This window comes from Pelodiscus sinensis, chromosome 6 (genome assembly GCF_052426305.1).
Source record: "Pelodiscus sinensis isolate ZL-2025 chromosome 6, ASM5242630v1, whole genome shotgun sequence".
Lineage (NCBI taxonomy): Eukaryota > Metazoa > Chordata > Testudines > Trionychidae > Pelodiscus > Pelodiscus sinensis.
Window position 1 is genome coordinate 119000951 of NC_143057.1, and position 16073 is coordinate 119017023.

At 42.9% G+C, this 16073-nt stretch overlaps 1 protein-coding gene across 7 annotated transcripts in view; it reads left to right on the plus strand.

The window, feature by feature from the left end:
* Positions 1–16073, plus strand: part of ST8SIA5 (ST8 alpha-N-acetyl-neuraminide alpha-2,8-sialyltransferase 5) — a 230207-nt gene that overhangs the window by 79018 nt on the left and 135116 nt on the right. For 5 of the 7 annotated variants that reach the window (XR_016349963.1, XR_016349960.1, XR_016349961.1 and 2 more), the window contains 4 exons: positions 2117–2176; positions 3982–4068; positions 5482–5626; positions 12014–12126. Coding sequence is in view for 1 of the 7 variants with exons in the window: in XM_075932719.2 (XP_075788834.2) it covers positions 2117–2176; positions 3982–4068; positions 5482–5626; positions 12014–12126 (405 nt within the window). In the remaining 6 variants the exon portion in view is untranslated. The remainder of the gene's footprint in view (positions 1–2116; positions 2177–3981; positions 4069–5481; positions 5627–12013; positions 12127–16073) is intronic. The other 2 variants (XR_016349964.1, XR_016349962.1) reach the window with 1 other exon arrangement.

Below are 16073 nucleotides of genomic sequence, written 5' to 3' on the forward strand. Positions count from 1 at the left end.
ATGGAAGATTTCCAAATTAGCGTGCTCCAATGGGCTACAGAAGGTATTGTATGACCTAGTTCTTTAAGAGTGCCTTCCACACTCTGGAAAGCTCTAACTTATGCCAGTGTTAAATATAAAGCTACTCTTAATAGACCCTTATTATTTTACTGAAAATCAGCATAGGTAACATTCAAAGCTCTCAAACACACCAACATCCAGCCTCCTCAAAGAGACCTCAAACTTCATCAAAGTCTGAAAGGGAGTATCACATATCTAGTCTATCAAGGTATTTGTGAATCCCCATAATATTTACGTCCAGATGTGGAAGACCACACATGAACTTATCTAGATTGGTAGGAGCAACTTCTAGAGTTTTAGGGTAGTCCCATGATGCTGACTGCTGAAGTCCTTTTCCTTTCCCCAAAAGACATAAAAGAATCTTCTCAAGTCAAATCTACAGAGCAACCTGACTCAGACTCTTAGTAGGAGGCTAATTTATGTTCTGCTCCATGAAATAGCTGAGCAGTAAGAACTTCCCCAACTCTTAAACATGTTCTCTTGGTTCCCCGTGTTAAAAACACTTTTTTTACTTACCGAAGCTTGCAGAGATGCCACAATGATGAGGCTGTGATCTGCCCAGCTGCAGAATGATCTGTGATCTGCCCAGCTGTGGTGCAGGGACAGTCAGCAGAGAAGCAAGGTTTTGAGGCAGAAACCATGCATTACAGTACATCAAGGTGCATGGCTTGAAATTAAACAAAGGAAAATTTAAGATTTCAGAAAAAAAATCTGTGGAGTAAGTTTCCCTAAGGGAAGTGGAAAGAGTCCCATCACTGGAGACAAATAAAACTAGATTGGATAAAGCACTAACAACAATACAGCCGGGAAAAAGGTGCAGTAGGGGCTTGATCCAACCTCCCTTGAAGTCAATGGGGGCTTTTCCCATTAGATTCAAGAGTAGTTGTTGGGTGTTAGGCATTGGTTGCATTGAGGGCATGCCCTGATTGCCACATTCAGTGGCTAGCCACTGCTATAGCTACCCCAATGCATCACTGAGGGTACATCTGTATTGGAGCTGGAAGGTGTGATTCCCAGCTTGTGTAGACTTTAGACTTGTCTGTAGTGATACAAGTGGCTCCTCAAGATAGCCACTCCAAATATAGCCCCATCTGATTCCTGTGTACATACTCTGACAACTGGCCCAAGCCAACAGCCGTTCACCTATGTACATAATGCTATTTTAGGTTCTAGATTGAGTACAACTAGTGCGGGTCTGTCTATGCAAACTGGGAATCCCAGGTCAAATGGGGACATGTCCTTAGTGTAGATAAGCAAATCATCTATCCATTTCATTTGGCCTCAGGACAACTTACTTAGGCCTTGTCTGTACTTACTCAGAGATCAATCTTTTGTGGTTCAATTTAGTGGGTCTAGTAAACCTCCACTAAATCAAATACTGATGACACCCCTGTTGATCCCAATATTCCATGGGATTGCAAGGAGTAAGGGAAGTTGATAGGAGAGTTTTTCCTGTCAACCTCCTGCAGTGGGGCCACTGCAGAAATTTGATTTAAGGTATGTCGACTCCAGCTACACTATTCTCAGAGCTGGAGTTATGTATCTTAAGTTGAATTTCTCCCCCAGAGTAGACCTGGCCTTAGATTTAAACTGTTTGGCACAAGGGCTCTCTTTTTATTCTTTGTTTGTACAATGCCTAGCGCAAAGGGTTCCAGTCTATGACTAGATTCCTAGATGCTACAGCAAGATAAATAACCAATAATAATAATATGTTCTGCCAGTTTCCAGCAGGGTTAAGTTGTAATGGTGGAAATCACAGTTTATAATGGTTTTACATGTAGACTAGGGGCTTGGAAAGGTACAGCTATCTAATGGCTGACTTCTCCTTGTGTGGACAAGGCCTTTGAGAAGAACTTATGGCCTCATACTTTAAGCATGGAATTTTCAAAGGAGCCAAAGAAACTGGGCACCGAATTTCCTTAGGCCCATTGAAATTCCAAGATCTAATCTCTGTGAGTACATAAATTCGCAATCAGTGCAAGTGGAATTCCGAAAATCACACACAAGAGATCACCTTGTTTTTTTTTAAACGTCTATTTCTCCGGGTTTCTTCCAGAGTCCAAGGAAGAGAATCTGAAAGTAGAAGTGTGATTAGAAGAAACAGACATAAAAGGATGTATGTCTTCACACTAACTGCCACTGCTTAATCAGGCTTCCGGGTCTGTCTTTAATGTAAACGTATAACACTTGTGGTCTAGTAGATAGGAGACCAGACTCAGACAGTGCTGGACTCTCCTCATCTTTTGTACTGATTTCTACATGACCTTAGACAAGTCACTTCCCTTCTCCATGCTTCTCTTTCTTCTGTTACCCTTTGCCTGCCTTGTTTATTTAGACTGTAAGCTTTTGGGTGCAGGGAATATGTTTGTGCAGCTTCTAGTGTAGTGTACTGGCTGTGGACTTGTAGGCAGTACTGTAGTAGAAATAATAACAATAAGAAGAACCATAATGTCACATTCCAGGGTGCAATCCGAATCTGTGAGGGGTTGTGCTTCACAATGCTTTAGTGTTGTCGTTCTCAAGCTGGGCCACTCACAAACACCTTGCCAGCATGCATGTTACACCCACAGTGTCTGTGCAGTCCTGCCCTAGAAAATCTGATCCCAGAAGCCTGTCAGCAACAACCAATCACATGCTGGCTTTCAGAAGCCTTGCTCACTACTTGCAGGTGACCCCAACATACTCCCAGTCCCTCATTTCCCCCAAAGCGTGTGTTCAGCATTGTTCAGCCCTTTCCAGGGCAGTTCAGATATTAAAGGTCCATTGCCCCTGTAAAGTCAACAGTTTGCAGTTTTAACTGGAGTTACCAAACATTTCAGTTTACACACAATCCTGGATTAGTTATAGATTAAAAATAAAACAAGTTTGTTTAACTATTAAGAGAGCGATTTTAAGTGAGTCCAAGTATAAGCCATCCGTGTACAAATAGTTACAAGAGCAAAAAAGTTAAAGTGCTTCCTAGCAGCTAAAAACTTAATAAACCAGACTTGGTTCAAGGTAAAATCCTTACTACATGTTCCCAGCAACAGGGCTGACCAAATTCTCAGATCAAGATGTCCCCTCAAAGTCAAAGGGCATTTTGTCATTTGAGGTGAGAGAGATAAGATGGGATTGTTTTGCCCCTCACTTTTATAGTCCAGTCACCCTTTCCAATGCATTTGTCTGAGAGTTAGCCGGAGATAAAGTTCTTTCCAGTTGAGAAGGTGAAGACATGCAGTCTTGTGGTGAACAAGGTTCCATGTTGTTCTTTGCTAAAATGCAGACTGTTTTGTTCCCGCCTCCCTTTGTAGGCAAAGAATGGTCACTTGACAGGTAATAGTCAATCAATGTGGACATCTGACTAGCATCATCAGCTTGTCTTCTGTCCTTGAGAAATTGGGTTAGCCACTCCCCAAATTGTCGTCATAATTTCAGTTTATGTTCATAATGCTTCATAGACATTTGGTACATCCACTACAAAAGAATACTGACAATCGGTGTGGGGTTAGGTTTTTTAAAAATGATACCGCAGAAGGTGTATTTTGCACAAAGATCATTACAACGTGCATGGTGTGAATACAGGGATGCTTTTGATCATACATAGAATCCTAGGGCGGGAAGAGACCTCAGGAGGTCATCATGTCCAACCTCCTGCTACAAGGAGGACCAACCCCAACTCAATCATCCCAGCCAGGGCTTTGTCAAGCCTTGACTTAAACACCTCTAGGAATGGAGATTTCACCACCTCCCTAGGTAACCCATCCCAGTGCTTCACTACTCTCCTAATGAAATAGGAATTACATTTTAGACAGAGAGCTTTTATGTGGCTTAGATATCTCTTCTTATCAAATAACCCTTTCATTGATCATCAGTGCAGTGTTATGCATGGAGACAAGTGAATTTAATAAAAGTACACTCAGAAGTGTTTGTCTTTGTCTTTAGGGTGAAGCAAACGGAATTGTTCGACAGGTGGAAGAGCCTACAGATGTGCAAATGGGAGATGAATGTGACAGAAGCCAACCTATTCAAGTAAGAAGGGGTTCTGTTAATGAGACTAGAAACTAAAAGGGGTGAGTTTCAATGTAATCGATTCTAAAGGAGTGAGGTCATCACATATCAATGGTTATGAAAGACTAAGTAAACATGAAGAGGCCATTACTTTTTACTGTTTGTTATAATTGGGAGACCAATGGTTTTAAGTAGGTATTGGTTGTGTGATTTTTTAAAAAGTCAGGGATCACAGAAGGGTGTGGGTGCAAGTAAGCTCTAGAAACACCTAAGACTCTCCTCTGTGTGGAAGATGGGAAATTTATGCTCAAGCCCCACCCCACCATGTGTCAGAGAGAAGAGAGAGGGGCACAGTGTGTCCACAGAGAGATTGTGGAAGGTCACAGGAAGTCAACCACAGAATGGAACACTGGAGTCCTGCCTCCTACTGCCGTGCTCCAGTTATAAACCCGTAGTTAATTATGATGCTCCTTGTGTCAAGAGTGCTGACCAAATTCTCAGCTGGTGTAAATGACTGCTTGCCAGTAGGCTGACTTCACTAATGACACTGCTTTACCCCAGCCAAGAATCTGGCCCTCTGGTCTTCAGAATAAAAATCTTGATAGTTTGTTCTGTATTCAGAGCTCTTTCCGTTGATTAGCTTTCCTTACTAGCCTTCTCAATTGCAATTCTCTGGCCTCCTCAGCTTCTGGTCTCCAGAGAGTTCTGTCATTTATCCCTAGAACACTCTATCTTATATCCTTGCTGAAGTTCATCTACAGTGATTTCAGAAGCCAGCTTTGGAACACAGTCTTGTATGGCCAATATCTGGATGAAGCCAAAGCGTTGTTTTAACTTTGGGCACATCTATCCATCACTGTGGATATGGTAGCATCAGAGATATGTGCACTGGCTCGAAAACAAAACATGCTCTGGGATCACACTGGGAGTAATTCAGTGATTTCTGTTGCATAGACAAAAGTAGAAAAGGCATTAAATGGAAGACATGAACCAAGAAATTGATCCCATTTTGGCATGCAGCACTCACTCCTCTGTATATTTAAACTACGGTGAGAGCAGCACATTAACCATAACATCATTGGGACTGCAATTTCTGTGTGTATCAATACTCATGGTAACCCTTAGCTTTAACCCAGTGTTTCTTACACTGTGTTCCGTGGCATACCGGTGTACCGCGAGGTAGTTGGAGGTGTGCCACAGAGAACAGAATTCAAAATGGATGCCCTTAAAGGGGCAGGTGACCTTTTTTTCTCAATAACTTTCCCCCAGCCCTTTTTCCCCCAACCTTTTTTTTTTCTCTCAACAAAAAATCTTTGGGGTTCCTCATAAAAAAATATTGTTTGGTGTTCCTTGGTCTTAAAAAGTTTAAGAAAAACTGCTTTAACCCATGCTGTTGGTTCATGTAAACTTGTTCACCTATTGTTCATTTGGCAGGTCTACTTTGTCAAGATGTTGCAATGCCCCTGCCTTTCTGTTCACCACACAGAAAAATACTCCCTTGGGATCTAAGCTGAAATATGAAGTGGATACTAGTGGAATCTTCCATATCAATCAAGAAATCTTCAGAATGTTTCCAAAGGTGCGTTACATGTCTGTGTCCATTTGCTAAAACTGCATACTTTAGCTGCTGCATTATACAGTTATATATAGTAATCAGCCTTTAACCAACATCATGAAATTTTTGCAAACATCCTTGTTCGATTTACCAGTATCTTTATTTCACATACAATCTTCCTTTTGATTATTCCATTATCTAGTTGTCATCTGCTCCAGCTGGCTCCACCTCAGGCCCTGCCCCTCCCTCACCCTGTCTCCCCAAGTCTCCACCTCTACCCCATCTCTTCCCCACTTCTTTCTGCCCCCTTCCCCAAGTGTGCTCTACTGCCCCTCCTCCTCCTCCTTCCGAGCGCCTTCTGCACACTGCAATACAGCTGATTGCAGCTGACAGGAAGCACTGAGAGGAGGGGGAGGAGTTACTCAATGGAGGCCACTTTTGGGTAGGAGGTGCTGGGGTGCAGGGGGGAATCTGGGCTACCAGTGGGTGCTAAGCACCTGCTATTTTTTTTCCGTGGGTGCTCCAGACCATCTAGTGCAGTATCCTGTCTTATGACAAAGGCTGGCACCAGATACTTCAGTGAGAATGAGTAGAACAGGGCAGTTATCAAGAGATCCATCTGCAAGTGTCCAGCTCCAGCTTCTGGCAGTCAGAAATTTAGTGTCACCCAGATCATGTGGCTTTGTCCCTGACCATCTTGATTAATATCCTCTGAGGGATGTAGCCTCCATGAACGTATCTGATTTGTGTTGGAATGCAGCTCCAATTTTGTCCTTCACAACGTCAACTAACAATCGGTTCTGCAAGTGGGCTGTGTGTTGTGTGAAGAAGTCCTTTTTGTTTCTTTTAAACCTGTACCCCATTAATTTCATTGGGTGCCCCCTGTTTGTGTATGTAAAGCAATAAATGAGATTTCCTTATTCCCTTTCTCCATGCCATTCATGGGTTTATAGACCTCTAGCCTATCCCCCCTTATTTTCAACTTATCAGTAATGAATTTCAGCTACCATTTTGTTGTCTAGTGTCCTGGTTTTGTGAGATTCCTTTGTAACTCTTCACACTTTGCTTTGGACTTCATTAACTTGAGTAATTTTGTATTGTCTGCAGACTTTGCCATCTCACTGTTTACCCCTTTTCTAGATCATTTATTAATATGTTGGCCAGCACACCCAGGCTTAATATAGATCTTTGGGGGACCTTGCTATTTATTCTCCCCTGTGAAAATCATCCATTTATTCCTACCCTTTGTTTCCTGTCTTTAACCAGTTACTGATCCACAAGGGCCTTCCCTTTTATCCTAGGGCAGCTTACTTTGGTTAAGAGCCTTTGGTGTGGGACCTTGTCAAAGGCTTCCTGAAAATCCAAGTACGCAATATAGACTCATAGAATCATAGAGCTGGAAGAGACCTCAGGAGGTCAGCAAGTCCAGCCCCCTGCTCTAGGCAGGACCAATCCCAGCTGGATCACTCTTCTCTACATATTAGTTAACTTCCTCAGAAAATTCTTATGGATAGACGAGGCATTTACAAAAGCCGTGTTGACTCTTCTCCAACAAATCATGTGCACCTATGGCCTGGTTTATGCTACAGGGGAAGGTTGCAGTAAGATACACAACTCCAGCTACGCAAATACCCTGTCCATAGAGTAGGAGGTCAACGGAAGCAAATCCTCCCATTGGCTTCACGTACTCCTTGTGAGGAGTAGCAGTGCTGATGGTGACCGAGGCACCCACTGTGTTCGATCTAGCAGGTCTATATTACACCTGCTAAATCGAACCTCATGAGATTGACTGCGGCAGTGTCAATCTCCCATGTAGTGTAGACATGCCATGTGTGTCTAATAATTCTGTTCTTTACTATATTTTCAACCAGTCTGAATGGTACTGAAGTTAGATTTGATGGCTTGTAAATGCCAGAATTGTCTCTGAAGCTTTTTTTTTTTTTTTTTAAAGGTGTCACATTAGCTGTCCTCTAGTAATCTGGTACAAGGCTGATGTAAGCGATAGCTTACATACCACATTTGGAAGTGCTGCACTTTAATTTCTGATTTCCTTCAGAACGCTTGGGTGAATACCGTCTGGTACTGGTGACCAGTAGCATGGAGACGTCTTTAAGAGTGGGAGGGCTGACACTCTGCCCTTACCTGTGTCCTTTTCGCCCACCTCCCACCCCAGCTGACACGAGGAGCAAAGCCCTAGTGCATGGGGCAGCAGCCAGGACCCCAGATGCAGAGCTACCAGCAGATCCCGCGGTGCGCAGGGAGACAGCCAAGACACTGGGTGCTAAGCCAGGTGTCTAGACATGTTATCTCTGCGTCTTGTCCTGAGGTGACATGAACCCAGTCAATATGGGGATATTTGAAACCCGCACCTTATTATGTGTTTTGTGTGTTTGTAGCCTCTCTAATCTCTCTGGGTATGTCTACACTACCCCGCTAGTTCGAACTAGCGGGGTAATGTAGGCATACCGCACTTGCAAATGAAGCCCGGGATTTGAATTTCTCGGGCTTCATTTGCATAAGCCAGCCGGCGCCATTTTTAAATGCCGGCTTGTTCGAACCCCGTGCCGCGCGGCTACACGCGGCACGGGCTAGATAGTTCGAACTAGCAAGCCATTCCGCACTATCTGTATGCCTCGTTCCACTCGCTAGTTCGAACTATCTAGCCCGTGCCGCGTGTAGCCGCGCGGCACGGGGTTCGAACAAGCCGGCATTTAAAAATGGCGCCGGCCGGCTTATGCAAATGAAGCCCGGGAAATTCAAATCCCGGGCTTCATTTGCAAGTGCGGTATGCCTACATTACCACCCTAGTTCGAACTAGCGGGGTAGTGTAGACATACCCTCTGAGTATTTCACAGTCAATGTCACCATCCTGGTCAGGCGGTCAGTAAGATGTTCCTGTTGCTATACTTTTAGTATTATTATGTACTCGGGGGATGCGCCTGCTGCTCACTAGACTCACCAACCACCCTCTCCCGGCAGCTTTCACAGACAGAGTAAGAGAGTGTGATGACATCATTCTGTTGCCCAGCAGGAAAAACTTTTTTATATATAGAGAGAGATTATTCACCATGAGCTCTAGGGCAAGGTGATGGGGGCCTCCCAGCTCCACACCCCCTGGAGTGGGTGGGCTCTCAGCACTGCTAGGACTGTGGTACATCACCACCCCCAGCCCTCAGAATCATGCAGAGTGCCTGGTGTAGCACTCCAGCGGCAATTCAGAGGGGCCCAGGGCTCTGACCACTATTGTTGCCTCATGCTCCTTTGAATCTCTGGGCCCTGGGGCAACTCCCCCTTTCACCTTCCCATCAGCAGGCCTGTCTTAAGATTGTTCTGTATTTGATTTTATGCTTTCTTTCTCCCACCATCACAACTTGCTCTGTCATTCCTATGTGTTTTGTACTGTGAAATGATCATGTTCCATTGGTTATCATAATTCCACCAAGTATCTGTAATGCCTATTATATCAATATTCTCATGTAATACCAGACACTGAGGTTCACCTATCCAAGTATTTTGACTTCATTCATTTGTGTACAAGCAGTTATAAATGTTGTTGTCTGCCTTCATGTGATGTACTTGAATGGGATTCCTTTTTGTTTGGCTATTTGTCTTTAGTCCCAGCCTGTACTTTATCAACTTCTATCCTCTCATCTTATGTTGAGTATCCCCTACATTAAATCCTCCTCACGAGATGTCTCTGTCTGAACCTTGTGCTCCTCTCCTCTGCTCCTGTTGGCTTTTCCTGAGAATCTTAGTTAAAAACTCCTCGATTACCTTTTCAATTTCACCTGTCAAATATCCATTTCTGTTTAAATACCATTTAAGTCCTAGGTTTACCTGAGACTTGTGTGGTGATGGCCCATTGTAAAAGGAAGGATTGATTTTTACCCAGTAAGGCTCCATATTAGCAAAACAGTTAAATATATGCTTAAAGTTAAGCAGATAAGGAATCCAATCCCTATTGCTTTGAGCATATAAGAACATGACAAATTCTAAACACATGAATAAAACCATTAAAACCAAGGACATGAAGGTATATGCTTAAATTTAAGCGTGCATTTAAGCAATACAGTAAAATTCCAATAGTCGGCATCCAATAGTCCGGAACTCCTGATAGTCTGGCATCAAAATGGCAAGAGCCTAGTGAGTGAGCTTCGGCAAAAAATGAATCACAAGGTAACAGCGGCAGCAGCTGAACTGAGCAAAAAGGGTAAAAAAGGCTTAAAAAAACTAAAACGTTACAGTATACTGTATACAGTATGTACAATAAAAAGGGCTAAGAACACTTTATATACAGTATATAATGTATACAGTATATATATAACCAGCTTATAGTACCTCCTGATAGTCCAGCATATTTGATAATCTGGCACCACCTAAATCCCATAGGTTCCAGATTATCGGAAGTCTACTATACTTTGCTGAATCAGGGCCTGTGTTGGTTTGTTGCATCAGCAATCTAACCAGGAACCATCAATAATTCTGTGTGATGTGTGTAACTAACCAGCACTGCACAAATTTTGAACTGCGCATTTCACAATCTAAGGGACAATTCACGGTCAGCTTTCTGTGAATACTGAGCTGAAAATTCCTATTTGTTTTGCGAGTCATTAGTGGGGCTTGTAGATCCGTGGAAAACAGTCAAATCAAATTTACATTTAAATTTGGATAAATGTTTGCTAAAACCCTTCCCCACTCTTGCCTCATTTCTAGGAAATTCTCCTCCATAAGAGTAACAATACAGCCCAACAATGCATGTTTATGAGGTTATTCTTGCTTTTCTCAGATGGACAGTTGTCTTGTATGGCCTTCAGCCTCATACCTTATGAGCAACATGTGAAGTGTGCTATAAATAGTCCCCTAGAACTGCATTTCACATTTACTATTCCATCTGGATGTATTTTTCATTATGCAATTACTTATAAAATATGTATGGTCCAATAGGAGCATTCTCATGCTTATATAAGCACGTCTACATATTCATAGGGTGTCAGCTCTCCTGCGCTTTCCCTCATACTTCTCACACCCTACAGGCCTAATTCTGTCCTTGGATATGTGATTATAATGCCCATTAACTTCAGTGGGCTCCTTCATACATTCATCTGAGAGCAGAATTTTGTCCTTTAAGATATAGAAGAGATGTTTGCTGCTTAGGTACTAGCCCTGCAAAGGCTTATGCATGTGCATATCTTTGTTTGAGTAGATGTATTAACTCCAGTGGGATGATTTACAGGCCCATATCCTCAAAGTCACTTAGGCTGCTCACTTCCATTGATTCCAATGGGCCACGGTGTTTAAAGTGAAGCAGATATATAAATCTTTGAAGGATTGGAGTCTTAAATGGTAAGATTTATAGGTTAAGGCCCATCTTTGTGTTATGGCTGTAGAGGCCTTAGCACAACAGGGCCAAATCGCACATAAGGGCCTCTGTCACTGCCCTGAATACAAATACAGAAGAACCTCAGAGATATGAACAGCTCAGGAATGGAGATTGCTCATAACTCTGAAATGGTTGTAACATTGAACATTATGGTTCTTTCACATGTTTACACCTGAACATTCACTTAATACAGCTTCGAAACTTTACTATGCGGAAGGAAAAAGCTGCTTTCGAACATCTTAATCTATATGACACACAACACAAAAACAGTTTCCTTACCTTTTGAAAGTTTTTTTTAAAACCTGTCCTTTTGGGGTGTGGTGGTGGTTTTAATAATGTATGTTTGACATAGTAATGTCTCCCTTCCCTTCCCTTCCCTTTCTCCCTGATTGTGTACTTCTAGTTCCAAATGTGGTGTGTGGTCAATGGGTTGGTTCATTACTCTGCAGTTCAGTTCTGCTGTAGTAAATAATAATTACATTGCTGCTACTACAGGAAGTAAAATTCAGAATTCAGGTTCAGTTCTGATGAACATCCCAAACATTCTCCCATCTTCTAAATGAGACTGGGTATTTCACAGGAGCAGATTTTCTGGCACTTAAAATCAGAACAGCAGTATCAGAAGAGCAGTATTTCTTAGGCAATTGATAGTATAATGCCTATGATAGATTGAATTTATGGTTTTGGTCTCCACCTGGAAATTAAAAGTGAAAGACCATCTCTCACATTGTGGAAGCTTACACATTCAGTTCTAGATATTGCCTAAAGGGTCAGGTGTTCTTACTTTTTTTCCTCCCCCTGAACTAGTTGCCCAAAGCATCTCTAACTATAATGACAATGGTCATGTCAGTTCATATAAGCAAGTATAAGGCGGACCCTAGGGAAGGACCAATGGTAATTGCCTATTAATTATTTATTATTATTATTATTCCACCCATCTGATTTTCTTTCTAGATACAGTTGCAGAAAAGGGAACTGCTGATACCTGCATGTGTCAGGAATGTGACTGGTTTGTTCTTGTTTTGCTGTAGGACATGCCGTACTATCGCTCCCAATTTAAGAAATGTGCTGTGGTTGGGAATGGAGGGATTCTCAAGGACAGCAGATGTGGACAGGAGATTGACAGTGCAGATTTCGTATTTCGGTAATCGTCCTATCATACTGTTCTTTTAGCATTGTATAGTCCCAAATAAAAGAGCACACATATTCGAAATATAGAATTGTCAAGATTGGGTCTCTCGGTCCAGCTAAAGAACTTCCCTGTCTCTGACAAAGGCCTGAGGGTTTTGAAGAAAACACCACCTAATAGGCAATTATGAAATGACATGTATGTGGGGGTAATTTCTTCCTAACTCCACACAGTTAATTGTTGATTTATGTCCTGAGGGCTGATATCCCTACACATTTTCATCCTCCTTACAATAACTCGGGGGTGGAGGGAGCTATATTTATTATTTATATCAGTGTATTCAGTATTGTAGCTGTGTGGACCTCAGGATGACAAAGTGGGTGAGAGGATATCTTTTATTGGACTCGCTTCTGCTACTGGAAAAGCCAGAAACAAAAAGCTCTTCTGACTGTTGTGTCTGTCTCCTTCCCCCAGCAGAAGTTAGTTATTATGAAAGATATGATCTCACCCTCTTAGTCTCTTTCCAATCATAGAAGGCTAATGGTATTTTGGGATGCATTTTTGGGAGCACTGCTTACAGAAGTGATTTTCCCCTCTGTTTGGCCCTGGTGAGGTGACAACTGGAGTATTGTACCAGATTGCATGCATCTGACGAAGTGGGTCTTTGCCCACGAAAGCTTATGCTTCTACACTTCAGTTAGTCTATAAGGTGCCACAGGACTCCTCGCCGCTTCAACTGGAGTATTGTGTCCGGTTTTGGGCTTCCCACTAGAGAAAGGATGAGGACAAATAAGAGCGAGTCTAGCAGAGGGCAACAGAATGATTGACAGATTGGTGCACGTGACTTAGAAGGAAAGGCTGAGGGAAATCAGCGTATTTAGTCTGCAGCAGAGAAAAGTGAAGGGGGAAGGGGGTTGATAGCAGCCTTCAGTTACCTGAAGGAGGGTTCCAAAGAGGATGGCGAGAGGCTGTTCTCAGTGGTAACAAATGACACAATGAGGCGCAATGGTCTCAAGTTACAGTGGGGAAGGTCTAGGTTGGATACGAGGAATAAACTATTTCACTAGGAGGGTGATGAAGCACTGGAATGGGTTCCCTAGGGAGGTGGGGGAATCTCCATCCTTAGAGGTTTTTAAGTTCCAGCTTGACAAAGCCCTGGTTTAGTTGGGATTGGCCCTACTTTAAGCAGGGGTTGGACTGGATGATCTCCTGAGATCTCTTCTAACCCTAATCTGTGATTCTATGCATCCTATTAACCTCTTTGTCTGGCTTATATTTTGTGCCAGTGAGTTTCACAGATTAATTATTGTGTTGCATAAAATATTCTTTTTTACATTTTTACCTTTATTGGACTGGATTGTGATCTTAGTTACAACAAGGTCAATGAGTTACACTGATTTACGATGAAAATGAGATCATATTCTGGCTGATTGCCTTTTAATTTCGTTCGGTGTCAAAGCATAAATAGAAATGCCCTATGAGTTTTCTTTTCACTATTTGTTATTTTAGATCCCTCTGTTATGTCACCTTTTGTAGCCTCCCCAAACTAACCACTTTTTAATCCATTCCCCTATGCCGCTAATAATTTTCTTTGTTTTTTTGGGCTAGTTTCTATTTTTGCTATATTCTTCTGGGCACAGGGGGTAACCAAAACAGATTTCATACAGAGTCCCACCTACTTGTATTGATCAAGACTGTTCCTGTCACTTTTATTGAAATAAGCGGCTGATCTTGTTATGAATTCAGCTTGCCAACCATGATCAGGTGAATGGTAGTATGCACAGTAGAAAGCATAATATTAGTGTTTGCATAACACCACTTTTGGTTGTAATAATCTTTTTTTTATTATTGTGATTCTTTTTTTTACTCTTATTTTCTGTGATCTCATTCAGAATGTTGACATTTCTGTTGCACGGTGACTTTCCATTGCCAGTGGTTGGCCTGCTGCACCTGTCCAGAGAGATGGAAGCGGATTAAGATAAAAAGTGGAAGTTGGGTTTATTTTGATACCAATGATTAGATCCCAGAGGGGCTGATCAAATCAAAAGAAGGACCATGCCAAAAAGTGACTAAATTTCAGTGGAAGCAATTGTAGGATTTTCATGCCAAGAAAGTGGCAGAAAGAAAGATAGGCCTTGGCTAAGAAATGCACTTCTGCACATGCTCAAGTCTAAAAGTCTGTTCAAAACAGGATTTAACATGTCTAAGTCCTGTTAACTTTGAAGTTGAAGTTAAGCATGTGCTGAAGTTCAGTCCTGAATAGGCATGTTTTCCTGAATTGATGCCATACTGCTGCACTAGGGGATCATTATCATCTCACTTTGCCATAAAAACTGCTCAAAAATACATTGAAGGACAGCCAAAGAACTCTGCAGAAGTCAGTGGTAATGATGTTAAAGCCTCTTTTAACACTGTCTGGGAGGCTTATGTTTAGAAATCGTTCCCCCGTCTATAAAGCAAATATAAACCAGAATGGATTTTATTTCAGACTATATATGTAATTTCCATTTACCGCCAGTTACTGTTGCCTAGCTCCACCTACTGACCAAATAGGCAAACTACACTGAAACACATTAAACAAGTTTTGACAAGTATTAGAGGTAGTCCTGGTAGTCTGTAGCTGATAAAATAATGAGGAGTTCTGTGGAATCTTAAAATGAACAGATTTATTCAGGCATGAGCTTTCATGGGCAAAGACCTCTTTGTCAGATTCATCTGCATTCACTGTATCTGTGTCTTTGCCCACAAAAGCTGATGCCCAAATAAATTGCTTAGTCTTTAAGGGTATGTCTACACTACAGTGCTAATTCGAACTAACTTAGTTCGAATTAGTTAATTCGAACTAAGCTAATTCGAACTAACACATCTAGAACTAAAAACTAGTTTGAATTAGCGTTTTGCTAATTCGAACTAGCAAGTCCACATTGAGTGGACCCTGAACAGGGCTTAAGGATGGCCGGAAGCAGTGCCGGCAGGGCATCAGAGGAGGACTTAGAGCGTGGAGATGCTGTCTCAGGCTAGCCGAGGGCTGCGCTTAAAGGGTCCCAACCCCCACCCCGGACAGACAGTTCTAAGGGGTGCCCCGCTTGCAAAGCAGTCCTGGCTTGGAGTGCCCGGAGTACCCACACTGGGCACATCACAGCACTCGGCCATCAGCCCGGCTGCACTTGTTGCAGGCTGCCATCTGGGGAGAGGGGGCAATTGGGGGGCTGCAGGAGAGCTTCCACTCCCAGAAGCCCGCAGAGCCAGCCCAGTCCTCCCCATCGGGGGCTCGTGCCCCATTCCTCCCTCACCTCCTTCCACTTACCCTTCCCTAGCCCCTTTTCTTGATGTACAAAATAAAGGACAATTGTGTTAAAAAATGGAATCTGTCTTTATTGAACAAAACTGGGGGAGACTGGGAAAAGGAGGTGGGAGAGGGAAAGAGAAAGGCTGGGATAGGGCAGGGCAACTAACATGATCAGGGGTTGGGAACAGGTCCCAGATGAAGAGAGGCTACAGAGACTGGGACTGTTCAGCTTAGAAAAGAGGAGATGGAGCGGGGACAGGATAGAGGTCTCTAAAAGCAGGGGTTGGGTGGAGAGGGTGCATTCAGAAAAGTTCTTCATGAGTTCCCATAAAGAAGGACTAGAGGACACCAAAGGAAAGGAATGGGTAGCAGGCTTCAAACTAGTAAGAGAAAGTTGTTCTTCACAAAGCAAATAGTTATCCTGTGGAACTCCTTGCTGCAGGAGGCTGTGAAGGCTAGAACTAGAACAGAGTTTAAAGGGAAGTGAGATCAAGTCATGGAGGTTGGGTCCATGGAGTAGTCTTAGCCAGGGGGTAGGAGTGGTGTCCCTGCCCAAAGTTTGTGGAAGGCTGGAGAAGGATGGCACGAGACAAATGGCTTGGTCACTGTCTTTGGTCCATCCCCTCCAGGGTCCCTAGGGTTGGCCGCTGTCGGCAGACAGGCTACTGGGCTA